The sequence below is a fragment of the Hypanus sabinus genome, chromosome 31, assembly GCF_030144855.1.
Source record: "Hypanus sabinus isolate sHypSab1 chromosome 31, sHypSab1.hap1, whole genome shotgun sequence".
Taxonomy (NCBI): domain Eukaryota; kingdom Metazoa; phylum Chordata; class Chondrichthyes; order Myliobatiformes; family Dasyatidae; genus Hypanus; species Hypanus sabinus.
This window is the reverse complement of record NC_082736.1, coordinates 28,329,593-28,355,607: the sequence shown is the minus strand read 5'-3', so window position 1 is coordinate 28,355,607 and position 26,015 is coordinate 28,329,593. Positions and strand designations below refer to the sequence as shown.

Here is a 26,015-nt window from a genome sequence, read left to right as displayed (position 1 = left end):
TTTATAGGGCCCCTGCCCCCTCCTTCTTCAGTCCTGACGAAGGTTCTCGGCCCGGAACATTGACTGCTCGTTTCCGCGGATGCTGCCCGACCTGCTGAGTTCCTCCTGCCTGTTTGTACGTCCTGATTCTTCCCCTCTGCCATCCAATTCCTAAATGGACATTGAACCTGTGAACATTACCTCATTTTTAAAAAAACATTTCTGTTTTTTGCAAGGATTTAAAATCAATGTGCATATACTGTAACTGATTTATTTATTTAGTTTTGCTTCTAGATTATGCACTGCGTTGAACTGCTGCTGCTAGGTTAACAAATTTCATGTCACATGCCAGTGACAAACCTGATTCTGATTTTGATTCAAAGTCCTATAATATTCCCTTCATGTTCTTCTCAATTTTCACCTTGAATGTGCTCTTCACTTCAACCCATCTGGTTTTTTTTTGGGTAAGGAAGTCTTTCATGAGCAAACACAAGGAAACCTGCAGATGCTGGAAATTCAAACAACAACACACACAAAATGCCGGTGGAACACAGCAGGCCAGGCAGCATCTACAGGGAGAAGTGCTGTCGACGTTTCGGACCGAGACCCTTCATCAGGACTAACCAAAAGGAAAGATAGTAGGAGATTTGAAAGTAGTGGGGGGAAGGCGAAATGATAGGAGAAGACCGGAGGGGGTGGGATGAAGCTAAGAGCTGGAAAGGTGATTGGCAAAAGTGATACAGAGCTGGAGAAGAGAAAGGATCATGGGACGGGAGGCCTCGGGAGAAAGAAAGGGGGGTGAGCACCAGAGGGAGATGGAGAACAGGCAAACAACTAAATATGTCAGGGATGGGGTAAGAAGGGGAGGAGGGGCATTAACGGAAGTTAGAGAAGTCAATGTTTGTGCCATCAGGTTGGAGGCTACCCAGTCTTTCATGAGTTTGCTTTTAGGTTAATATGCGATTATGGTGATATGAATGGTCGTCCCATGAAGAAATCAAGTCAAAAGGCATGTGGGATTACTTGGCAACCATCTGTAGGCAGGCAGAGTAGGATAACATAGATATAGGACTATTTATTGAGACACAGTGTGGAATGGGCCCTTTGAGCCATGCTGCCCACATCCCCCCAATTCAATCCAAGACCATTTACAAATAGGACAACATATGAGGAGCGTTTGGCAGCTTTGGGCCTGTACTCACTGGAATATAGAAGAATACGAGGCGGGGGGTGTCTCATTGAAACCAACTGTTGAATTCATTTGTTGAATTTGTAATTCATTGAATTCCAAAAGGACTAGATAGGTTGGATGTGGAGAGGATGTTTCCTATGGTGGGTGGGAGGGGGGGCATTGGTTCCTATGGTCCAGAACTAGATTGCACAGCCTCAAAGCTGAGGGTGCACCCTTTAGAACAGAGGTACACAGGAATTCTTTTAGCCAGAGATTGGAATGCTCTGCCACAGTCAGCGGTGGAGGCCAAGTCCATGGGTATATTTAAAGGGGAAGTTGATAGTTTCCTAATTGGTCAGAGCATCAAAGGCTATGGCGAGAAGGCAGGTGTATGGGGTTGAGTGGGATCTGGGATCTGCCATGATGGAATGGCGGAGTAGACTCAATGGGCTGAATGGCCTAATTCTGCTCCTATGTCTTATGGACCTGTTTGTAAATAGGACAATTGACAGATAGGACCTTATATGCAGCTGGTGCACACTAACCGATTGCAGGATTCTTGCCTGGTACTCTTTGGACGGGGAAAAATGCATTAGAAACAAGGAAAACCTACAGCACAATACAGGCCCTTTGGGCCACAATACTGTGCTGAACATGGACTTACATTAGAAATTACCTAGGCTTACCCATGGCCCTCTGTTTTTCTAAGCTTATGTACCTATCCAGGAGTCTCTTAAAAGACCCTATCGTATCCGCCTCCACCACCGTCGCCGGCAGCCCATTCCACACACTCACCACTCTCTGAGTAAAAAACTTACCCCCGACATCTCCTCTGTACCTACTCCCAAGAAAGCATTGTTGAAGTTGCTGTCAATTAGATGCCACAGAAAGTCAAACTCCATTCCATTCTCTCAGGTGGATATGAAAAGAATTCCATGGTACTGTTGCAAACAATAAGAACAGCGACGTTAGCTCTGAGGTCTTGACCTCGCAGTCACAACTGATGCATATTTGGAGACCAAACTCTGAATTATCCTCAACTTGGTAATTGACAATAGATATTACATTCGACTAAAAACTAATACAGACAGACAGGCAGACAGACAGACAGACGGACATACTTTATTGATCCCGAGGGAAATTGGGTTTTGTTACAGCTGCACCAACCAAGAATAGTGAAGAAATACAGCAATATAAAACCACAAATAATTAAATAATAATGTTAATCATGCCAAGTGGAAATAAGTCCAGGACCAGCCTATTGGCTCAGGGTGTCTGACACTCCGAGGGAGGAGTTGTAAAGTTTGATGGCCACAGGCAGGAATGACTTCCTATGACGCTCAGTGTTACATCTCGGTGGAATGAGTCTCTGGCTGAATGTACCCCTGTGCCTAACCAGTACATTATGGAGTGGATGGGAGTCATTGTCCAAGATGGCATGCAACTTGGACAGCATCCTCTTTTCAGACACCACCGTCGGAGAGTCCAGTTCCACCCCCACAACATCACGGGCCTTATGAATAAATGAATAAATAAATAAAAAAGGGCCTTCCCAGTGTTTTCCAACTCTCCTCGGGCTTCCAGCCGGGCACAGGTATTAATTATAACTGACGTTTCAATGGCAAGCTCTGCCACTTTCTTCAGGGGTGATGCCTGGGCCTGTCTAGTCCGGTGGCATTTACACCCCCCCCCCCCATAAGTCCCTCCTGATTGGTTAGCCCTCATCCAATCAGGTTCCCGCTCTCCCACCTTATTGACAATGGAATTCTGGTTCTGACTTAGAGTGAGAAATTGTTCTCCTCTAATTTTATTTCGATGGCTTCCTTCGCCAGACGGGCCCAAAAGCCACTGGCACGGCACGGTGGATTGCAAACAAGGTTGGAGAGCAGAAACCTGATTGGATGCATCCCTGTCCATTGTATCCCAGATAATGGACTACCTGACTGACAGATCGTGCGGTTTCAGACGTGGCTAGAAGCTGCACTGTATTTGCTCCCTTCCTGTTTACCCTGTGTACCTCAGAATTTAGAATACAACACTGAGTCGAGTCACCCGCAGAAATTCTCTGATGACCGAGCAACGGTTGGGTGCATAAAGGGAGGACGGGAGGATGAATACAGGGCCACGGTGGAAGACTTTGTCAAATGGTGCAAGCTGAATCATCTGTAGCTCAACATCAGTAAGACAAAGGAGATGGTGATGGACTTTAGGAAGACGAACCCTGCACTGCTCCCTGTTACTGTGGATAGTGAGAATTCAGATGTGGTGAGCAGACATCCCACCTCTCCTGGAAGTTCCGGGAGTCTCCCGCTTATTGATAGCGGCTCCCTGACGCCTGCAAATTGTTCGGGAGATAGATTTTTTTTTTGAGAGCGAGCGAGCAAGAGGGAGAGAGACAGACAGAGCAAGTGACAGATATAGTGAGAGAGCTTTCTGATTGGTCTCTCTTTGTGTTAAGTAGACTTATCAGTTTTCTCTGTGGGCGGGCTTTACAGTCGACCTCTCTCTCTCTCTTTCATTGTCCATCAACTCAGTTTAGTGTCCTGCAGCGCCATGGCAGAGTGTTCCAGAAAAATATAAAACGTCCTTCGCCCCAGACTACACTAAAGTGCACCCCTGCCTAATAGGGGTCAAAAACAATGACAGTGTTGCTCGCTGCGCTGTTTCCAACATTGATTTTCTATTGCCCACGGTGGGTTAAAATGTAAAAGACGTGTTTCCCGATTCAGAAACGGCAAAAAGCTATGCCTGCTCATCAACTGAGACAGCAGCTGTTGTGGCCTGTAATAGTAAACTATTTAAGAACTTTTAAAAAGCTATTTATTAATGCTTTTTGGGAGGGTGATTTTAGATGCATATCATATTTATACTGAGTTAAATACTGTATGTAATTAGTTTTGCTACAATAAGTGTATGGTACACTGGAAAAGTGTTGAATTTCCCCTTGGGGATGAATAAAGTATCTATCTATCTATCTATCTGGATGTGGCACTGGATCCTGAACGTTGAGAGGATATGTACAAGTTCACCCGGACAGAAAGAAAGGCCAGGCAGTATTTTGGTTGACGAGATGTGTGAGCAGGAATGTGCCATTTTAGCCAGGTATTGTAATGAAACACAGGATAAGGTGACAGTTGGATTTGTAGACAGGCCCAGTGTGCAGTGATGCCAAAGCTGAAAGCATGTTCAACTGCATTGCATCCTCCACGCATGGCAAGGGCCTTGGATGGTCTAATTGTGTAGGATCCAGCAGTGACAACTGCAGTATGACGATTGGCAACTCTGTCTTATCAAGAGTGAAAGCACAGCCCCTGATATTCACAGCGCTGGCTGTCCATGTCACCTGGTCAACATTTGTGCCAAAACTGCTGCGAAGGAGCTCTCAACGTCACCTGAAGAACTGCTCATTGACGTCCACTACGACTTTGAGAAAAGTTGCAAATGAAGAGAAGACCAAAATCAGTTTAAGGAGTGCCGAGCAAGTCACATCACAGTACAAGGAAGGTTTGCAAAAGAAATAGAAGAGCTATTTGCATTAGCATTTAGCATTTAGACTGCCAACAAAATATTCAACAAGGAATATGAATATATATATATATATAAATAGTTTCAATATGTGATCAAATAAATTCTTGTGTTCTTTCACAATCAAATGTCCTGTATACATCCAACCTTGGTCGACCAGGGGAGGGGGGGGGGATTTAGGGATGCAGGGGGAAGGAGTGGTGGTGCTACCTCCCTGAAATGAGTTTTTGCAGGGTGGTATGTCTGGGGGTGTAACTTGAGTGGAGAACCAACACAGAGGCCGTGCACAAGAAGGGCCAGAATCGCCACTACCTCCTGAGGAGACTGAGGTCCTTTGGAATGTGCAGGCCTCTCCATCACACGTCCTGCCAGCCTGTTGTCGCCAGTACAATCTTCTATGTGGTGGTGTGCATTGTGATAACAATGTGCATATTTTGGACAGGGAGGGCAGGTGGTTTGAAAGAGGAGGGGTTAAAGAAGCCACCTTTGTCAAACTTGGAAACCCATCCCTGAACACCATCTACTTACAATGCGGTCCTAACATCCCTAGCCCGGTGTACCCATCAACAGTTCATACCTCCATTCATGCAAATACTAATAACCCATTCATTTCCTCTATGACACTTAACGACCCTCATGTGATGGCTACACCTTTAAACAACTCTGAGAGACTGTAAGCCGGTAAAACTACGCACCATGGCTCGGAACTGAAGAAGCCCCTCGGATGAGTGGCCAAATGTTGTCTAGACAACACAACGAGTCCAATTGCCTTGATTTACTACGGCTGGGTATAAATCTTGGCTTCCATCAAAGTTTATGAGAATTTGTTCTCTGCAGTTTGGTTACGAAATTCATTTCCTAAATTATAGGAGAAGTACTAATGCTGGCAGTGTCTATAAAACACCAGATAAGACGTATTGAAGACCCCTAGGCAGTTGTATCATTGCCCTTTCGGCATGCATTTTCCATCTCTCATTGTAATTTATTGGTCAAACACTTACTGCTGTTTGGGGGTTTTTATGTAACTCCCCCAAGGGAGAATTTACCCTTGCAGTTTCTTAGTTTTATCCACAAATCACTCAACATGTTCTTGGTGTCACCTCTTTTTAATGATTAAATTTCATTTTTACATAATCATACTCTAAAGGTGAAACACGAAAGTGTCGGCGCGTGGCCTAGTGGATAAGGCATCGTTCTAGTGATTTGAAGGTCACTGGTTCGAGCCTCAGCTGAGGCAACGTGTTGTGTCCTTGAGCAAGGCACTTAACCACACGTTGCTCTGCGACGACACCGGTGCCAAGCTGCTTGGGTGCTAGTGCCCTTCCCTTGGACAACATCGGTGGCGTGGAGAGGGGAAGGCCTGCAGCTTCGGCAACTGTCGGTCTCCCATACAACCCTGCCCAGGCCTGCACCCTGGAAAAACCTTCCAAGGCGCAAATCCATGGTCTCACAAGACTCATGGTTGCCTATATAAAAAGGTGAAAGGTGTAAGGTGAAATGTTAAAGGGGTATGTGGAGGAAACTTCTTCACTCAGAGGGTCATGAGAGTGTGGAAGGTGCTGCCAGTGCAGGTTGTGGATACGCGTTCGATTCCAGCATTTTTTTTCAGTGTTTTCATATAGATTGTGGAGCAGTTATATGGTCCATGGGATGAGGCAGATAAATGGTTCAGCGTTGACTAGATGGTCTAGATATTTTGACTAGATGTTTTGTGCACTTTATGCAGTCCTGGGTAGGTCTGTAGTCTAGTTTTTTTTTTCTGTGTTGTTTTTTTACGTAGTTCAGTGTAGTTTTTGTACTGTGTCATGTTAACACCATGGTCCTGAAAAACGTTGTCTCGTTTTTACTATGTATTGGCAGTTACGGTCAAAATGACAATAAAAAGTGACTTGACTTGGCTAAGTGCCTGGTTCTGTGCCGTAAAGTTCTGAGATTCTATAAAACGAGAAAGTTATTGGAATTAGAAATGGTTTATTGTTGTCACATGTACCAAGACACTGTTGTGGTGAACTACATATACCTGTCTGGACACGCCCCCCCCCCCCCCCCACTGCTCCTGTGGCTCCTCCCACAGACCCCGGTATAAAGGCGATTGAGGTCTGAGCCCGGCCTCTCTGTCTCCAGGATGTTGTGTAGTGGTCACTTGCTGCTTGTGCTTTCTTCCAGCCAATAAAAGCCTACCTTAACTCAGGTCTCAGAGTTATTGATGGTGCATCAACTGTGAAAAGCTCGCCTTGTCTACCATTCATACACACAAGTCGTTACACCTTGCTCAATTCTGGTTGCCTCACTACAGAAAGGATGTGGAAGCCATAGAAAGGGCGGGGAGGAGATTTACAAGGATGTTGCCTGGATTGGGAAGCATGCCTTATGAGGGTAGGTTGAGTGAACTCGGCCTTTTCTCCTTGGAGCGACGGAGGATGAGAGGTGACCTGATAGAGGTGTACAAGATGATGAGAGGCATTGATCGTGTGGATAGTCAGAGGCTTTTCCCCAGGGCTGAAATGGTTGCCACAAGAGGACACGGGTTTAAGGTGCTGGGGTGTAGGTACAGAGGTGATGTCAGGGGTCAGTTTTTTATGCAGAGAGTGATGAGTGCGTGGAATGGGCAACGGTGGTGGAGGTGGATACGATAGGGTCTTTTAAGAGACTTTTGGATGGGTACATGGAGGTTAGTAAAATAGAGGGCTATGGGTAAGCCTAGTCATTTCTAAGGTAGGGGCATGTTCGGCACAACTTTGTGGGCCGAAGGGCCTGTATTGTGCTGTAGGTTTTCAATGTTTCTAAATAATTTAGAGAATGAATTTTTTGCCCCATCGCAAGAGACTGCTCCAACGTCTGAAACTTAAAGGTGCAAATCTGGCCAAAGTAATAACGGGCGGGAGTAGAATCTGAATTGGCAGCAGGACCGGCCAATCGGATACTCGACAGGCAAGCCGGCAGCGAGACAGTTCGGTGAGTGAGCGCGAAGCGGACCAATCGGAATGAGGAGAGGGGAGCACGACGATCCAATCGCGGGGCGGTAGATGGGCGGAACGTTTGATTCCCTTTAATTGCGTGCTGTCGCCATCTTGTGAAAAGTCGTTGGGAGCGACTGAAGGAATAAACGTAAAAGCTGTCTTAAAATTAAACCATCGGCATTCTCACGTTGTTTATTCTTTTTGTTTTAAAAAAATGGTAAAAATCTTCATCGGGAACCTGCCTCGTATAGCGACGAAAGAAGAGATCAAGGAGCTGTTCGAAAAGTACGGTAAATTGACCGAGTGCGACATCATCAAGGTGAGGTGGTGACAAGGGGAGGAAATAAATAAAGCCAGTTTGCAAAATATTAATGTTTTATTCCCGGCTGGTGGGTTTCAGGCAGAAAACCGGGAGGCTTTTTTAAAAAAATCACATCTGAAGTAACGTCAAGGGGAACAAAATTGTGGAGGGCCCGCTGTGATGGTGGAAGTGTTACATTAAAATCCTTCCCCCGGCCGCTCCAGTGGTCCAATGGACATCACAATCAGATGATGGACCCACTAGATCTATTGAGAAGGTTTCCCTGTACCGTTACTCTCTTAGAGGAAGATAAATAAATATTTGAAATGTAGATGTAAAAAAAGTGTAGGCGCGGGAAGTTGTCTATTTCAATGTGTTTGGGTTTGGACTGCATACAGGGAATGGCCCTGAGGAAAAGTACTACTCCCCTGTATCTTCTGAATTAAAATGCAGCATATTGGAGGAGAATCCCTTTGAAAAAATCTGCAGTGGATGGCATTGAGATGTATCGGCTTAAAAGGAAGATTGTGTGTTGTATTTTCTAGTTTTTGAAGTTCACTCACTAGTCAGGATCTTGTCTTTTGAGTTTCATCTCAAAGATGTGTAATTGTTCTGTCAAAGTATGCATGCAGTGTACAACTCCTGAGGTTTGCCCTCTCCAGATAGACGTGAAACAAAGAAGACCGTGGAAGTTGTTCAAACCCGTCACCCCCACACACAAAAAAATCATACAGATCGCCTCAAATTTAAATCGCGATGTCAACAAGAGCACCAGCCTTGAGATTTGTCTGCTTTTACAGGCAGCCACAAAGCAAGCAACCTGAAAGAACCCATTTTTTTAAAAAAAACGCCCAGTGTGCAAAAAAGGGGAAAAGAAAACACAAGTCCTGCAAGCGATAAAGCAAGCAACAGCATTTCAACCTAAATTGAGTCCATAAACCCAGATGCTTGGTGGTGGTTGCTGCAGTTAACTTGGCTGTTAATCATCTGGAGCCTGTAATCGGCTTGAGCACTTAGCTGGAAGCTAAGATGTTTTCTGATATCCTGGCTTCTAATGGTATGTTCTAGAGGCGTGCTCTCTGCTGTCTTAAATTGTGAGTTTGTAATGTCCATGGAAAGACATTGCTGTACAGGAACTTCGCACAACTGGTTGATATTTGTCTTGAGCAAGTAATTCTGATTGTGCACATGTCACCACATACAGCCCTGAGATTCATTTTCCTGCGGGCATACTCAGCCAATCTGTAGAGTAGTAACTGTAAACAGGATCGTTGCAAGAGCATCGAAGATATATGAATAGCAATAAGAGAGCAGATAATAACAAGGTAACAGGTCTTTAAAGTGAGATCATTGGTTTTGCGAACATAATAGATGAATGTAGTTATCCTCTTTTGTTGAAGAGCCTGATGGTTGAGGTGTAGTAACTGGTCTTGAACCCAGTGGTGCGAGTCCTGAGGCTCCTGTACCTTCTCCCTGATGGCAGCAGTGAGAAAGGAGCATGATGGATCCATCTGATGATGGATGCTGCTTTCCTACAACAGTGTTCCGTGTAGATGTGCTCAATGATTGGGAGGGCTTTGCCTGTGATGGACTGGGCCAAATCCACTACCTTTTAAAGGATTTTCCATTCAAAGGCACTGGTGTCCCTACACCAGCCTTGATGAACCCATATCTTATTAATGCCTTTTTTGTACTTAAGGTAGCCAGCAAAATCGTTTGAGTGTTGATCACTAATTCATATCCAACTACATTTATTAGCGAAGTAGATATGCAGTTTACAACCCTGAGATGCATCTTCCCACAGATAGCCACAAAACAAAACTACGGACCCATTCAAAGAAAAACATTAAACACCCAATGTGCCAAAAAAAACAAGTTACACAAACAGCAGAAACTGAGAGAATAACACACAGAATATTAAACTTCAAACTGCAGAGCCTTTAAACTGTATAGGAACGTTAATTCCACATTTTAGTAACTGCTTTAAAAGCTTATTTTAAATATTTTGTCTATGCCCCTTCATTTCTGATCCCTCATCTCTACTGGAAATAGTCTGTTTCCCTCATATTTTCATTATTATAGCTCTATAATCTTTATCGTTTGCAGGTCAATGTGAGTGTTTAGTTTACTTTGTCAACATTCTATTTGACTTTATAACATCCAGATTAAAGAGGGTGACTATCTGTTATTTTCAGAACTGAATATGTATTTTACATCAGTCTTCACAGTGGAAGATGTCTGCAGTCTACCGGACCTTAAAGTGTGTCAGGGAAGTGAAGTTTGTGCAGTGAAAATTACAACTGAGAAGGTGCTCAGGAAGCTTAATGGTCTGAGGGTGGATAAATTTCCTGGACCTGATGGAATGCACCCTTGGGTTCTGAAGGAAGTAGCTGGAGAGATTGCAGAGGCATTAACAGTGATAGATTCTGGCATTGTACCAGATAACTGGAAAATCGTAAATGTTACTCTGCTATTTAAGAAGGGTGGGAGGCAGCAGAAAGGAAAGTATAGACCGGTTAGCCTGACATCAGTGGTTGGGAAGCTGTTGGAATTGATCGATTGTTCGGCATGAGATTACGGAATACCTTGAGGAACATGACAAGATAGGCCAAAGCCAGCATGGTTTCCTGAAAGGAAAATCCTGCCTGACAAACCTACTGCAATTCTTTGAGGAAACTAAAAGCAGGGTACGCAAAGGTAATGCAGTAGATGTGGTGTACTTGGACCACATAATCTTTGATTGGCCTTTGACAGGGTGCTGCACATGAGGCTGCTCAACAATATAAGAACCCATGGAGTTACAGGGAAGTTAGTAGCATGGGTGGAGCATTGGCTGATCGGTAGAAAAGAGTGTGGGATTAAAGGGATCCTATTCTGGCTGGCTGCTGGTTACCAGTGGAGCTCCACAGGGGTCGGTGTTGGGACCGCTGCTTTTTACGATGTATGTCAATGATTCGGACTGTGGGATTAATGGATTTGTGGCTAACTGTGCCGATGATACAAAGATAGGTGAAGGAGCGGTTAGTGTTGAAGAAACAGCCTGTAGAGAGACTGAGATAGTTTAGAGGAATGCATGACCATACACTTTTCAACATTGTGTTTAATTTGCCACAGAGATTAACCTCCCAGTTGAGTCAGTGGTGAAAAAGGCAAATGCAATGTTGGCATTCATTTCTAGAGGTATGGAATATAAGAGCAGGGATGTGATGTTGAAGGCTCTATTGTGTGCAGTTTTGGGTTCCTTATTTTAGAAAGAATATACTGACTTTGGAGAGGGTTCAGAGAAGATTCACAAGAATGATTCCAGGAATGAAAGGGTTACCGTATGAAGAATGTCTGGCTCTTGGGCTGTATTCCCTGGAGTTCAGGAGAATGAGGGGTATCTCATAGAAACATTCCTAATATTAAAAGGCTTGAACAGTTTAGATGTGGTTAAATTACTTCTCATGGTAGGGGAGTCTAGGACGAGAGGGCACGACTTCAGGATTGAAGGGACGTCCTTTTAGAGCAGAGATGCGGAGAAATTACTTTAGTCAGAGGGTGGTAAATCTGTGGAATATGTTGCCACGAGTGGCTGTGGAAGCCAAGTCATTGGGTGCAGTTAAGGCAGAGATAGGTTTTTGATTAGCCAGGGCATCAAAGGGTATGGGGTGAAAGCAGAGGAGTGTGGATGACTGGAAGAATTGGATCAGACCATGATTAAGTTGCGGTGCAGACTCGATGGGCCAAATGGCTGCCTTCTGCGCCTGTATCTTATGGACTAGAATATAAAAGCAAGGATGTAACGTTGGGACTTTATAAAGAACTGGTGATGCCTCACTTGGAGTATTGTGAGCAGTCTTGGGCCCCCTCTCTAAGGAAGGATGTGCTGACACTGGAGAGGGTTCAAAGGAGGCTCACGAAAATAAGGATTGAACGGTTTGTCAGATGAAGAGCTTTTGATGGCTTTGGGCCTGTATTCACTAGAATTCAGAAGAATGAGGGGTGACCTCATTGAAACCTATTGAATGGATGTGGAGAGGATGTTTCCTATGACAGGAGACTAGAGGACTCAGAATAGAGGGGCATCCTTTTAGAATAGTGATGGGGAGGGATTTCTTTAGCCAGAGAGTGGTGAACCTGTGGAGCTCGTGGCCACAGGCAGCTATGCAGGCCTAGTCGTTGGGTATATCTAAGGCAGTGATTGAGAGATTCTTGATTGGTTCATGAAGGGATATGGGGAGAGGGCAGGGGTTTGGGGCTGAGAGGGAAAATAGATCAGCCATGATGAAATGGCAGAGCAGACTTGATGGCCCAAATGGCCTAATTGTGCTCCTGTATCTTGTGGTCTTTTAATAGTGGGGTTGAAATTTGCAGTTCTGAGAAACAAACCTAAAATGAAGCAAGTGGATATTGGCATTTGAGCGTAATCTCTGGTCAGAGGCTGTGGCGGGGAATTTAGTCACCTGTCTTCTTTCAGGGTTGCTGGGCCAGAGCAGCTGAAAAAGTAAAATCTGTTATTTTCTTTCAATTAGAATTATGGCTTTGTGCACATGGAGGACAAAGAGGCGGCAGATGAGGCGATCAAGAACCTGCACCATCACAAGCTCCATGGGCTTCCCATCAATGTCGAGGCCAGCAAGAGCAAAGTGAAGACCTCGACCAAGCTGCACATCAGCAATATCAGTAGCGAATGCACTAACCAGGAGCTCCGGGCCAGGTTTGAGGAGTATGGACCTGTCATTGAGTGTGACATTGTCAAGGACTACGCCTTTGTGCACATGGAGAGGGAGGAGGATGCCATGGAAGCTATCCGAGGGTTTGATGGCACTGAGTTTAAAGGTGAAAGAGCTTGGGGGGGGGGGATTAGGGGTGCCGTGCTGACTTTATCTGCAAGATTCCACTTAACGCCTGTAGCTCTCCCTGTACATTATGGTTGAAGGGAAAAAAAAGCATCGTCAGCCATTCCCTCCTAATTTTCCTTTAAAGAATTAGAATTGTCTTTTGAGGAGGCGAAGAAAGGAACATCTTGGAGTTTTCCAAGCAAATAGTTCACTGTTGCACATCCGATGAACCACTGGCCAGTGTAATATTGAACACTTCTAACGTTCTTTCATAGAAACGAAAGCAAGATTAGCCCTAGTCATCCCACGCCTAGTTGTCCATAACAGGGTGGTGTGAATTGTTGGCTTTGTGCTACTGAGGCCCATTTGGTGAAGGTGTTTTTTTAGGGATTGGGTGCAGGTGGCTGTGAAGAAGCAACAGTTATATTTTTCATCTGGGGCCATGAGTGTCTGGAGGAGGCAGCCTCCCATGGTGGTGTTTGCTTAACCTGACACCTCTGTCCTTCTCAGCAGTGGATGTGTGTTTGCCCTGTGCTGTTGGAGTACTCTAGGAAGATAACCCAAGTGACCGAACAGCATCATCTTGGTCCAAATTCCTAATCTGGACTCACCTAGTTTAGTTGGGCTTAGGTGGTCCTGATTTCATGACTATCAGTAAATTTGGGAAATTTTTTAATCCCAAATTTTAATAGATTAGTCAAACTCCCATGTCACGCTCACAGGGGAGGACTGACCACTTGTCCATAGTAGTAACTGGCAGATCTGGAATTAATTCCTGGCCTTCAGGAGACGTGAAGAGAATTCATGACTTATTCTGTGGAATGTGAGGTTCCTAAACCTTTTGTCCTAGATGTGAATTAACTAGTGTTTAAATAAATGTACGTTGATTATAGAATTGACTTTTAATTTCAGTTTCTTCTCTATTGGGAAAGCTGGGTGGAGGGAGGAAAAAATACCATTTAGAATTCCCAGTGTCTAATCTCTGGTGGCTTGTGACAGAAGAGACCAGCTCTGTGCCCACGTAGCGTGAACAGCTTTGTGTGGCCCTATGCAGTCAAAATCCCTTGACACCCGTCATCTAGACTACAAGTGAAAAGTGCCTGCTTGGGCGAGATGCTGCATCTTGGCACAGGAAAACAAGGTAGGTGACATTCAAATTGCTGGCCAGTAGCCAGGACCGTGAACGTTTGTAGTATGTGGAGATAACTGGGCTAGGGAGAGTCTTTATGGGAGAGTTCAATATGGCAACCTCAGCAGTTTTTTTTTGGTAACAAGGGTTCATGTCATTGTGCATTAATAACAATGTAAGTGTTGAGATTGCCTTACTGTCGTTTCTTTTACACAAGTTCATGGACCGCTTGCCACGTCTTGTTTTGATAATGTCCTTGGTTGTATCCCGTTTTCTGTCCTCCATGAGAGTTGGATCGTGGGGTAATGATGCAGCTGTATAAAACTCTGGTTAGGCCACGCTTGGAGTGCTGTGTCCAGTTCTGGTCGCCTCACTATAGGAAGGACGTGGAAGCATTGGAAAGGGTACAGAGGAGATTTACCAGGATGCTGCCTGGTTTAGAGAGTATGCATTATGATCAGAGATTAAGGGAGCTAGGGTTTTACTCTCTGGAGAGAAGGAGGATGAGAGGAGACGTGATAGAGGTATACAAGATATTAAGAGGAATAGACAGAGTGGACAGCCAGCGCCTCTTCCCCAGGGCACCACTGCTCAATACAAGAGGACATGGCTTTAAGGTAAGGGGAGGGAAGTTCAAGGGGGATAGTAGAGGGTTTTTCACTCAGAAAGTGGTTGGTGCGTGGAATGCACTGCCTGAGTCAGTGGTGGAGGCAGATACATTAGTGAAATTTAAGAGACTACTAGACAGGTATATGGAGGAATTTAAGGTGGAGAGTTATATGGGAGGCAGGGTTTAAGGGACGGCACAGCATTGTGTGCCGAAGAGCCTGTACTGTTCTGTATTATTCTATGTTCTGTTGGGTGCAGAATGGGACTGCTGTTTTCATTTATGACTGCAACATCTGTACACTTAAAAGAGCTGACTTCACAGTCCAGTGCTCCCAGCTATGGAGCATCCAACTTTCCATCTGATTTCCCCAGCCTACTTTTGTTAGGTAGTTTGCCTCTTTTTACCCCCCCCCCCCCACCTCTTCCCCGGAGAATACAGGACAGTAGATATGGCTTTATTCACAGGGCAACATGACAAAAAGGTGCAGAATAGAACTTCTGTAGATAGTCATAGAAAAGTACAGCACAGAAATAGACCCTTTGGCCTATCTAGTCTGTATTGAACCATTTAACCTACACTGGGAGCATTGCCCTACCATCTCTGTACTCTGTGCAACTTTAAGAGATTTCTCTTCATACACAAATGCCATCTGGTCCCTTGTGCTTGCTCCAGTATGCATGACTGATCTATTCCCAACCCTCAATTCCTTTTCTGTTCCCTTAATTCCCCAGAATTCCAAAAATAAAATTCCATTGCCATCTGCAAGAAGATGTCCTAAGTTTTATATACAATTGGCCCCTTGTAACTATGTTCCCTTGTTGTAGATTAGTGAAAATAGTCATAGAAAAAAAAGTCTGAGTGAAGGAGTTTCCCCACATGTTTCCCCTTAAACTTTACACCTTTCACCCTTAACCCATGACCTCTGGTTGTCGTCCCACCCAACCTCATTGGAAAAAACTTGCTTGAATTTACCCTAACTTTACTCCTCATGATTTTGTATTCCTCTGTCTTTTACATACTAAGGAATAAAGACCTAACCGATTCATTCTTTCCTTATACCACAGCTCTTCCAGTCCCAGCAACATTCTTGTAAGTTTTCCCTGTACTCTTTCAACCTTATTTACATCTTTGCTGTAGGCAGGTGACCAAAACTGCACATGATACCCCAGGTTAGGCCTTATCAACATCTTGTACAACTTAAACATCCCATCTCCTGTACCTGGTATTTTGATTTAGGAAGGCCAAGGTAGCAAAAGCTTTCTTTATGAACCAATCTGCCTGTGCTGTCACTTTCAAAGAATTATGATCCTTTTGGTCTACCACAGTGCCCTACTGGTAGAACTTGGTAGAACAGTTGGTTACTACTTGGTAGAACTGTGTAAGTTCTACCAAGTGTAACACCTCGCATGTGTCTGCCTTAAGTTCCATCTGTCATTTTTCTGCCCACTTTTTTTTTCAGCTGGTCTAGATCCCACTACGAGCTCTGACAGTCTTCTTTTCTGTCCACTACACCCCCAATCTTGGTGTCATCCACGTATTTACTGATCCAGTTAACCACGTTATCATCCATGTAATTTTTATAGATGACAAGCCACGATATACCCAGCACTGATCCTGCAGCACTCCACTAGTTGCAGGCCTCCAGTCTGGGAGGCAACCATCTACCTCCACTCTCTGGCTTCTCCCACAAAGTCAGTGTCTAATCCAGTTTGCTAGCTCATCTTGAATGCGAGCGACTGAAACTGCTTGACCAACCTCCCATGCAGGAGTTTGTGAGATGCCTTGCACTGCCTTCCCTTCATCAACATCCCTGTAAGTTCCTCAAAACCCTATAAAACTCTACCACACACAAAACCATGTTGACCTCCCCCATCCCTTGTTCGGCTGCACACATGGATTACCATTCTGATTCCGGAGGAGCAATTTTGTCCCTTGAAATATTTTTTGCTCTTAAGATATCTGTAGAATACCTTGGGATTCTCCCTCACCTTCTCTGATAGACACTATTTAAATCCTTCTGTTTTCTTAAGTGTTCTGTTCCTACCTGACTATAACTGCTATACACCTCCATTTTCCTTCTGGAAAAAAAAGGGCCCTCAATATCTCTTGAAAACCAAGGTTCTCTAAGCCTGTTATCTTTGCCTTTTATTCTAACAGGCATATATAAGCTTTGTACTCTCAAAATTTCACTTTTGAATGCCTCTCAATTACGAAGTATACCTTTGCCTGCAAGCAGCCTGTCCCAATCCATGCTTGCCAGATCATTTCTGATACCATTCAAGTTGGGCTTTCTCCAGTTTAGAATCTCACTCTGTGGACCAGACCTACCTTTGTCCATATTTGCTTTGGAGTTGATGGCATTATGATCACTCGATGCAAAGTGTTCCCCTTCTGTCAACTGCCCTGTCTCGTTCCCTAACAGGAGATCAAGTATCACACATCCTCTTGTTGGGACTTCTATGTACTGATTAAGGAAACTTCCCTGAACACTTTAGACAAACTCTGCCCCATTTTGAGTATGGAAGTCCTAGTCAATATGTGGAAAGTTTAAAATCTCCCGTTATAACAACTTCGTGTTTCTTGTAGCAGTCTCTGATCTCTCTGCAAATTTGTTCCTCTGAGTTCCTCAGACTGTTGGATGGTCTACAATGTAGCCTCATTAACGTGGTCATTCTTTTCTTATTCCTTAGTTCCACTCATAAGGCCTTGCCAGACGAGTTCTCCAGTCTATTCTGACTGAGCACTGTAAATGACATTTTCCTTAACTAGTAATGCCATCCCTCCCACATTGCCATGTCTAAAACAACGGAACCCTGGAATAGTGAGCTGCCAGTCATGCCCCTCAATAAGCAATAGGGGCAGGAGTAGGCCATTCGGCCCTTTGAGCTAGCACCGCCATTCCCTGTGATCATGGCTGATCATCCACAATCAGTATCCTGTTCCTGCCTTCTCCCCATATCCCTTGACTCTCCTATCTTTAAGAGCTCTATCTAACCCTCTCTTGAAAGCATCCAGAGAATTGGCCTCCACTGCCTTCTGTGACAGAGCATTCCACAGATCCACAACTCTCTGGGTGAAAAAGTTTTTCTTCAACTCTGATCCAAATGGCCTTTCCCTTACTCTTACTTCCTGAGCTCATCTGTCTTTCCTACAATATTTCTTACACTGAAATATATGCAGCTCAGGACATTAGTCACACCATGCTTTTGATTCCTTACTTTGTATGAGGTCTTAACTACATCTGTCTCCGTAATCTCTCCACTAAATGTTCTTGCATTCTAGTTCCCATAACCCTGCAACTCTATTTTAACCACCCACCCCACTGCCCCCAGTCCAGGTTCAGCCCTTCGCAAGATCTCAACATCAATCCTCATGGCATTTCACTTATTTCAATGAGATCACTTTTCATTCTTCGAAGCTCCAGAAGGAATGTGGATCCAACCTGATTAGCCCGTCTTGATGGCTCAAAAATCCCATCTCGGGGACTAGTGTGGTGGATCTCCATTGGACTGCATCCAATGCTCTCTGAGATAAAGGTTGCACTCTTCCAGGGGTGGCCTTGAATAATTGTTACAAAAGCAACCCCTTTCTATATATCATCTGCCTTAAGAACTTGCTGTCCCTGTTTGCTAACTTTTTGTGATTTGTACACAAAGAACACCTAGATCTCAATGTCCTTTATTTGCAGTGTCTTCCATTTGCATAATAAACTGCCTTTTGAATCATTGACAGAGGTGTTTGACCCTGTGCTTTGCTACACTCAACACCATTTGCCGAATGTTCACTATATCATGTTGTAGAAACAGCCACAATATCCTCGTCGCTACATGAACCGATCCTTGGTACGTTCCACTAGTTAAGTCTTTCTGACCTGAATCAGTTTATTCCAACTCCCCCGTCACCTTTGTGATAACATGTTTTCAATCCATGCTGACACACGTGCTTAATTACAAAGAGTTCTTCATTCGTGCACTTGCTTCTTCATGTTTTTGGAGGTTTGAGTAAGGATTGAAAAGCATCAACAGATCAGGACCACATGCAAAATGCTGGATGAACTCATCAAGTCGGGCAGCATCTGTGGAGGGGAATAAACAGTCAGTACTTTTGGGCCAGGACAGAGGGATGAAGGGACAGATCAGGAAGATTGACTCCCTCTTCTCTCCCCCCCCCCCCCCCAAAAAAAACAAGTCTTTCCACACCAGAAGTCATAATGATTATCTTAGGGTTGGAAGATGGTCCCGGGTCCTTGAACATTACGGCTATTCAAGGGTATCCAAGGTAAAGAGGATATGGCTCCCTTGTGATCCAGTCAAATATCCCCTCCACCGCTCATAACTAGACTAGGCCAAAAACGTGATACCTTGGCATGATGAACGTTGGATGACTGGTGTCTAGGGAACACTGGGGTCGGCCGGCAACCCGGGTTCAATTCCTGCCGCTTCCTGTAAAGTGCGTAAGTTCTCCCCGTGACCACATGGGTTTCCTCCGGGTGCTCTGGTTTCCTTCCGCATTCCAAAGACCTACGGGTTGGTAGGTTAGTTGCTCATTGTAAATTGTCCCGTGATTAGGGTAGGGTGAAATTGGGGGATTGTGGGGCAGCGTGCTCGAAGGGCCAGCAGGGCTAATCCTGCACTGTATCCCAGTAAATAAATAAGCTGAAATAAACTGCTCCCAGAAAGGGGTGGCAATCTTGAGGAATTAATGAGCAAAATGTGTAGGGGAGCAGGGCGAAAAGGAAGAAAATTTTAGGTCTAGTCAACTTTGTGTCTCATTCCACTTCCCTCCGCTGCTATCACACGTATAGTATTTCCTGAATGACACTTGTTTTGATTCTTTTGGTTAAGAACAGAATTCTATTTTCAGTCACATCAATACTGTTTCAGTTTTTTTTTCGCCTATCACTTTGTAACTTTTCAAGTTCCATTTCCTTATCGTTTTACCTTGTGAGTTAGAACAAGAGCAGCAAAGTTGTAAGATGAAGATGCAGATAGCAAAAAAGAATAACACTTGCAACTGTGTTTGCTGTGTGATTGTTCTTCATCTCAGTGTCCCTTCAACACTGGCACCTCATTCGACTCAGTGTTTTACTGTTACTAAAACATGGGGAAGACTGGTCTTGCAATGGAGCCTGAAGGAGACTGAAAACCTCTTCGCAGTGTTCAATACAATGTCATTTTGGCCAGTTTTAAAATTCTAACTTATGTATTTTGCCTACTTTGTGCAGTTGGTAGGTAATCTTTGTGAATTGCTTAACCAGTTTTGAAATTACATACTGAAAATGTGCCACAAAATTTGGAAGAAGCCAGTTACTAACAATTTGGTGGCTTTTCCATCCTTTGAGACTTTTTTTTGGCTAGCAGATCTTCAATCATATAAGAATTTGACAGCTGCCACCGTTTTTTTTGGTGTGGCTTCTAAGAATGTAATGAGGAAATGTTTTATTTCCTTTGCCAAGCCCCAGCTCCTGTCTTACTGCCTTTTCAACACCTGGTTATTATGTCTAAGCCATGTTCTCTGTCCTGAAAATCCATTGACTTGTTGGGTAGCTCAATCTTACTGTGAAGGTCCTGGGGGAATAAAATGTTCTGTCCTCAGATTATCGGTTTATGGAGATTTGAATCTTGACTCAGGTTGATCGTGCTCCCCTGTGCTAATATCTCGTGGGTTCCGCCACTTCTGATATTTGTTTCTTTGAAGTGGACGTCACGGTCAGCAATGTGCAGTGGCCGATTTGCAGCAGCTTTCAACAAAAAGCCTTGACGTCTTGACTCTTTATAATTTGTTGGAGGATTCTCCGCAGGAATACTGAAGGCCAGCATGGTCCTTGTTTGCAAGTTATTGTGTTGATAAGCAGAGTTTGTTGGGGGGGGGGGGGGTGAGGTCAAGTAGTGTGGGGGAGTTGAATGTTGTATCAGTAAATCTGTTTACACTGGCTCTTGTGTTTCTAGTAAATTTTCTTTTCCGTCCTTCTCTAGGTTAGTCGAGAATAGCAAGGAATGAGTGTCTTAAAACTCAGTGATAGGATTGGGGGAGGGGGGAGGAGGGGAAAATGAAGGAAGGTCACTCTTGTAATTTCCTTAAGGATCTGTCAGCTTTGCCTCTCCTCTTCGGCCAGGCCAGTATACGTTGCCATTGTTGAAATGTGGTCCTCAGTTCTTCGTGGAACTGAGGAGAAAGGGAGGATTCTTTGAATACTACATCTCAAGTAAACACTCAGTCATCTGAAAGTTTTATCCACTGCTGTAGCTTTAATCGGGCATGTTCTGCCTGATTAACATCTCTGAATATAGGGAGTGTAGCTATGATTAAATTCATTGGAGGTAGAAATGAGTTAACTGTATCAAAAAAAAGCTATTTCCCTGTTTGTCTTTTTACAGTGTTTCACATTGTGCTGAGTTACTAATATTTCAGAGCTGTCAATGAAATCTTCAGTCAGTTCAATCAAGCAAGTAGTGTTCCGTTTTCATCCTTCACAGTCCCACTTCCCCCAACTGAGCAAAGGTGATCATTTGACTCCCTAAAGACACCGTAACTGTCTTTGGTAGTAGTTATAATTAATTTGGTCCTGCCCGGCTTTGCATATGGTTTCAACATAACCACAGCAAGATGTTATTGAGCAAACTCTTCCGTCTTGTTTTTAAAGGCAGACGGATCCATGTCCAGCTGTCGAGAAGTCGGCTCCGGACACAGCCAGGGATGGGCGACAAAAACGGCTGTTTTCGGTGCGGTAAAGAGGGCCACTGGTCTAAAGAATGCCCCAAAGATCGCGGTGGTTTCGAAGGCGGATTCCCTTGCAACTATCCCCAACCTTACCCAGTGCGGCCCATGTCAGCGTACGGAGAGCGCCCGGTGTACGACGAGCGGTATGGGATGGCCGAGCACTACGAGAGTTATTTGGCACAGCCCTGTGCGCCAATGGGAGATCCCTACTATGATCGCCGGTCAACTCAGCTTCCACCCATAGGCACCCCAATGAGCGATTGCGTCCCTGGCGGGTTAGACCCCTATGGGAGGCACGCTGTGCCGCCTCCTCGCCCTTCCTATTACAGCAGGGATAGGAGCCCTCTGCGTCGGATGCCCATGGCCTCCTCGAGCACTGCATATGGGTTTGAGTACTCTCAAGTCACTTCGGCAGCCATGTCCACTAGATCTCCGTATGACGTGCCAAGCACAGCGGGGAATGCCTACGTGGACCGAATGCAGTACTCTATGTTCTGATCCAAAGGTGAGGCACCACCCACTTTCCAACTGCAGATGTGTGTCTGACATTGCAGACTTGGCTTATTCAGTGTCTAATGCTCAAGGGACTGGGAGGTTTCCTCACCTCCTGGTCAGCCCCCTTCTCCCAAACCAACCTTGTCCCATCCGTATTTTTATTTTCATCCCCCCCATTTTTGTTCAGTATCTCGGGGTTGCTAATACAGACCTTGGCACTCTTTGGGCTGTGGAGGGATAGCGGGAGTGTCGAACAGTTGACATAACTGCTTCTAACCACTGCGTCATTCTTCCTTTGAAATATTGGACGTTTCTGGTGACTTGGCATGACAGTCGGGTTATGATCTCCCATAGTTGTTGAAACACCTTCTGACGCACATTTCTTCCATGAATTGGGGGGAGGGGGGCAGAAGATGTCAATTGGAAGCAGTTGTAGAACGTAATGGTGAAGTCAAAGTCTTCAGGAGAGGTGGGGTGGAGAATATTGTTCAGTGGTGCCCCGTAGCCTTCTTGGTTATTGATCTATAGTTGATTTGTACTACTGTAACCTCAACCAGAAAATGCTTTTGCCAAAATTACCAAGGAGCTTAACTGTTTTGATTTTTTTTTCCCTCTCTGTGTTGCCAAGGACAATTTTTTATTTATTGTGCATTAATTACTGGATATCTTCAAGTCTGTTTCTCACATGGCTTACGTAGGACAGGGTGAAATGGCTGCCAGTTTTCAAGGGCAGTCAAATCGGGCTGCTGACACAAGGTGAAACCTGTGCCTTTTTTATGTGAAAATTTAAAAAAAAACACTGATGTCCATGTGTGCTTCTTTATTTCTTGCAGGAGTGGTAATTATCCCTTGACAAGAGAGTCGGGTTTTCCAAATACACATGCAAATCTTCGGGTTGTAAGGGATGTGTTCATCGCCCGGATGTAAAGCAAAAGCTGTTTGGTGTGATGCAATACCCCAATATTTTTTATTAAAAAAAAGTCAAACTGTACTTTTGGTTCCTGATCTGAACTCACTTTCTCCATTTTGACAGAGACCAATCTTTCTGTGGTCTGGTCTTGTGCTGCGTGTATTTTCTTACCATTTTGGTAACGTTACCTGTGCTAGCTAGAAGTATATTGCACATCTGTCAGTAGTTTAAAAAAAAACTTTTTTTAGTTATGCATTTCCTTGTATTAAAAGCTTAACAATAAACACCAGGAATTTCACGTTCAGTTTCTGACTCTGTGTTGCTGTTCATGTTTGATCCTTTTGAATTGTACGGGATGAGCTGCGTCTTCATTGCTTCAGACATCTGAGTCATAGCACCTGCCCGCAGCCACTGTGGGATCACGCACCCTGCCTCCATTTTGCCTTTTGTTACCTGATCCATTGACTTCCTTTTGAGGAGCGCTGTTGAACGAAGCTGAGGTGCGAGAAGAACACGGTCTGGTTGAACACCTGGTTCAATGTCCAGTGAATCCTTGCACGGACTGCAAACACACCACTCTGCCTTAATTTTATCTGAGATTCAACATAAATGAGCCTAATTGATTCAGGTGGCACCTCCATTCTGCTACCTGTTTTTTTTTAACTGTTAAGTTGACTCAGCAGATGGCTGTGGGTATATTTATGGCAGAGGTTGACTGGTCAGGGTATGAAGGGATACGGGGAGAAGGCAGGAGATTGGGGCTGAGAGGGAAAATAGATGAAATGGCGGAGCAGGCTCGATGGGCCAAATGGCCTAATCCTGCTCTTACGGTTTTATAGTCTCAATCTCAAATACAAGTTTTATCTGGATGAAACAGTAGTGTAGCGGATAGCCTAATGCTACTACTGCGCCAGCGACCCAGGTTCAATTCCTACTACTGTTTTTAAAGAATTTGTTCGTTCTCCCATGACTGCTGGGTTTCCTCCGGGTGCTTTGCTTTCCAAATATATTCTAATTTTGAATCTTCTTGATGATCACTGGTGAAGGCTACTAATAGCTCAAGGCTATACAAGTAGCTTCAGTAGTAGTTAGTAATGAAGGAACTTTTTATGACTTGTTTTTTCTTACCTGCCGCCAATCGCCTCCTGTGGTCGGAGGAGTTATTACACCTCAAACTAATAATCATGGATTGAGTTCCCATGCTCCCCGGCTTTTACGTGTTCCTCTCCACTTTGTTAAGTCGGTGTTTATCTGAAGAGGTACATCGGTAAATGCAAGCAGGCTTTTTCCACTGAGGTTGGGTTGGACTGCAGCCAGAGGTGATGGGTTAAGGGTGAAAAGTGAGAAGTTTTAAGGGGAACATGACGGGAAGCTTTTCTTCACTCAGAGAGTCGTGAGAGTGTGGAATTGAGCTGCCAGCACAAGTTCATGGATCTCAATGTTTTTAAGAGAAGTTTGGATGGGTACACAGAGAGTAGGGATATGGAAGGCTATGGTCCCGGTGCAGTTTGATGGGAGTAGGACTAGGCGGCCCAAAGAGCCAGTTTCTGATCTGTACTTCTCAATGGCCTAGCCATCATTGCAAGACTGCAAGTTTAGCTAAGCTATTCACCCACTGATATACTTCAGCTTTGCAGCCCAGATCACAGGATCTTCACAAGCAAGAGATTCTGCAGATGAAGGATCTCGGCCCAAAACATTGACTGCTTATTCCTGTCCATAGATGCTGCCTGGCCTAATGAGTTCCTCCAGCCGTGTATGTGTGTGTGCGCATGTCACTAGATATTCCCTGCCCCTCTCCCCAAGACCAAATATTACTGTAACGATGAGACAGCCCAAATGCTCTTGGATTACAGACTTAACCCATGGGTCAACCTCCGAGTTGTCCTGCCGTTTTATTCCTAGAGATGCTGTACAGGCCCTTCCCCCATGAGACAACACTGCCCAGTTACATCCATGTGACTTATTAATCTACTAATCTGTACACCTTTAGGAATGCGGTAGGAAACTGAGGCACACTGAGGAAACCCAGCGGTTATGGGAAGACCATAAGATATAGGAGCAAAAATAAGGCCATTTCACCCATCGAGTCTGCTGTGCCATTTCATTGGGGCTGATCCATGATTGGGTGCAAAGAGTTCAATTGTACCACAGAGGCAAAATCAAAAAGGCTGGGGAACACAGGGTTGAAGGTGCTGTATTTAAATGCATGTAGCTTTTGGAATAAAGTGGATGAATTTATGGTGCAATTAGAGATTGGTCGGATATGATGTGGGCACCAATGAGTCGTGGCTGAAAGAAGGTCATAGTTGGGACCTTAATATCAAAGGATATACTTTGAATCAAAAGGGCAGGCTGGAAGGCGTAGGCGGTGGTGTGGCTCTGTTGATAAGGGATGGAATTACATCTTTAGAAAGAGGCATAATATGACTAGGAATAGTCAGCATAGCTTTGTCAAAGGCAGGTTGTGTCTTATGAGCCTGATTTGAACTTTTTTGAGGATGTGACTAAACACGTTGAAGGTGGAACAGTAGATGTAGTGTATATGGATTCTGCAAGGCATTTGATAAGGTACCACATGCAAGGCTTATTGAGAAAGTAAAGGGGCATGGGATCCAAGGGGGTCCATAATTCGCTTGCTCACAGAAGGCAAAGAGTGGTTGTAGACGGATCATATTCTGCATGGAGGTTGGTGACTAGTGGTGTGCCTCAGGGATCTGTTCTGGGACCCCCTTCCCTTCGTGAATTTTATAAATGACCTGGATGAAGAAGTGGAGGGATGGGTTAGTAAATTTGCTGATGACACAAAGGGTGGGGGTGTTGTGGATAGTGTGGAGGGCTGTCAGAGGTTACAGCGGGACATTGATAGAATGCAAAATTGGGCTGAGAAGTGGCAGGTGGAGTTCAACCTAGATAATTGTGAAGTGGTTCATTTTGGAAGGTCAAATATGATGGCAGAATGAAGTATTAATGGTAAGACTCGGCAGAATGGAGATCAGAGGGATATTGGGGTCCGAGTCCATAGGACACTAAAAGCTGCTGCGCAGGTTGACTTTGGTTAAGAAGGTGATTTGGCCTTCATCAACCATGGGATTGAGTTTAAGAACTGAGAGGTAATGTTATATCTATATAGGAACCCAGGTCAGACCCCAGTTGGAGTACTGTGCTCAATTCTGGTCACCTCCCTACAGGAAGGATGTGGAAACCATAGAAAGGGTGCAGAGGAGATTTACAAGGATGTTGCTAGGATTGGGGAGCCTGCCTTATGAGAACAGGTTGAGTGACGGAGGATGGGAGGTGACCTGATAGAGGTGTACAAGATGATGAGAGGCATTGATCGTGTGAATAGTCAGAGGCTTTTTCTCACGGCTGAAATGGCTAACACACGAGGG

At 44.6% G+C, this 26,015-nt stretch overlaps 1 protein-coding gene across 3 annotated transcripts; it reads left to right on the top strand.

Moving 5' to 3' along the window:
- The first annotated feature begins 7,728 nt into the window (after nt 1-7,728).
- Nucleotides 7,729-22,927, top strand: LOC132384014 (RNA-binding protein 4-like). 3 transcript variants are annotated; one of them, XM_059955283.1, is made up of 4 exons: nt 7,729-7,954; nt 12,451-12,757; nt 21,142-21,723; nt 22,547-22,927. In XM_059955283.1, the coding sequence occupies exons 1-3, from the start codon at nt 7,850-7,852 to the stop codon at nt 21,714-21,716; spliced, it is 987 nt and encodes a 328-aa protein (XP_059811266.1). In that variant the 5' UTR covers nt 7,729-7,849; the 3' UTR covers nt 21,717-21,723; nt 22,547-22,927. The 3 variants fall into 3 exon arrangements, with proteins under 3 accessions (XP_059811266.1, XP_059811267.1, XP_059811265.1); XM_059955284.1 differs by lacking the exon at nt 21,142-21,723; XM_059955282.1 differs by having other exon boundaries at nt 21,142-22,927.
- Nucleotides 22,928-26,015: the final 3,088 nt, after the last annotated feature.

Excerpts from the sequence above, each read along its gene's own strand:
- LOC132384014 (XM_059955283.1), top strand. The coding sequence starts at position 7,850 with ATGGTAAAAATCTTCATCGGGAACCTGCCTCGTATAGCGACGAAAGAA. Across the intron at positions 7,955-12,450 it reads CCGAGTGCGACATCATCAAG|AATTATGGCTTTGTGCACAT; the intron begins GTGAGGTGGTGA and ends TCTTTCAATTAG. Across the intron at positions 12,758-21,141 it reads TGATGGCACTGAGTTTAAAG|GCAGACGGATCCATGTCCAG; the intron begins GTGAAAGAGCTT and ends TTGTTTTTAAAG.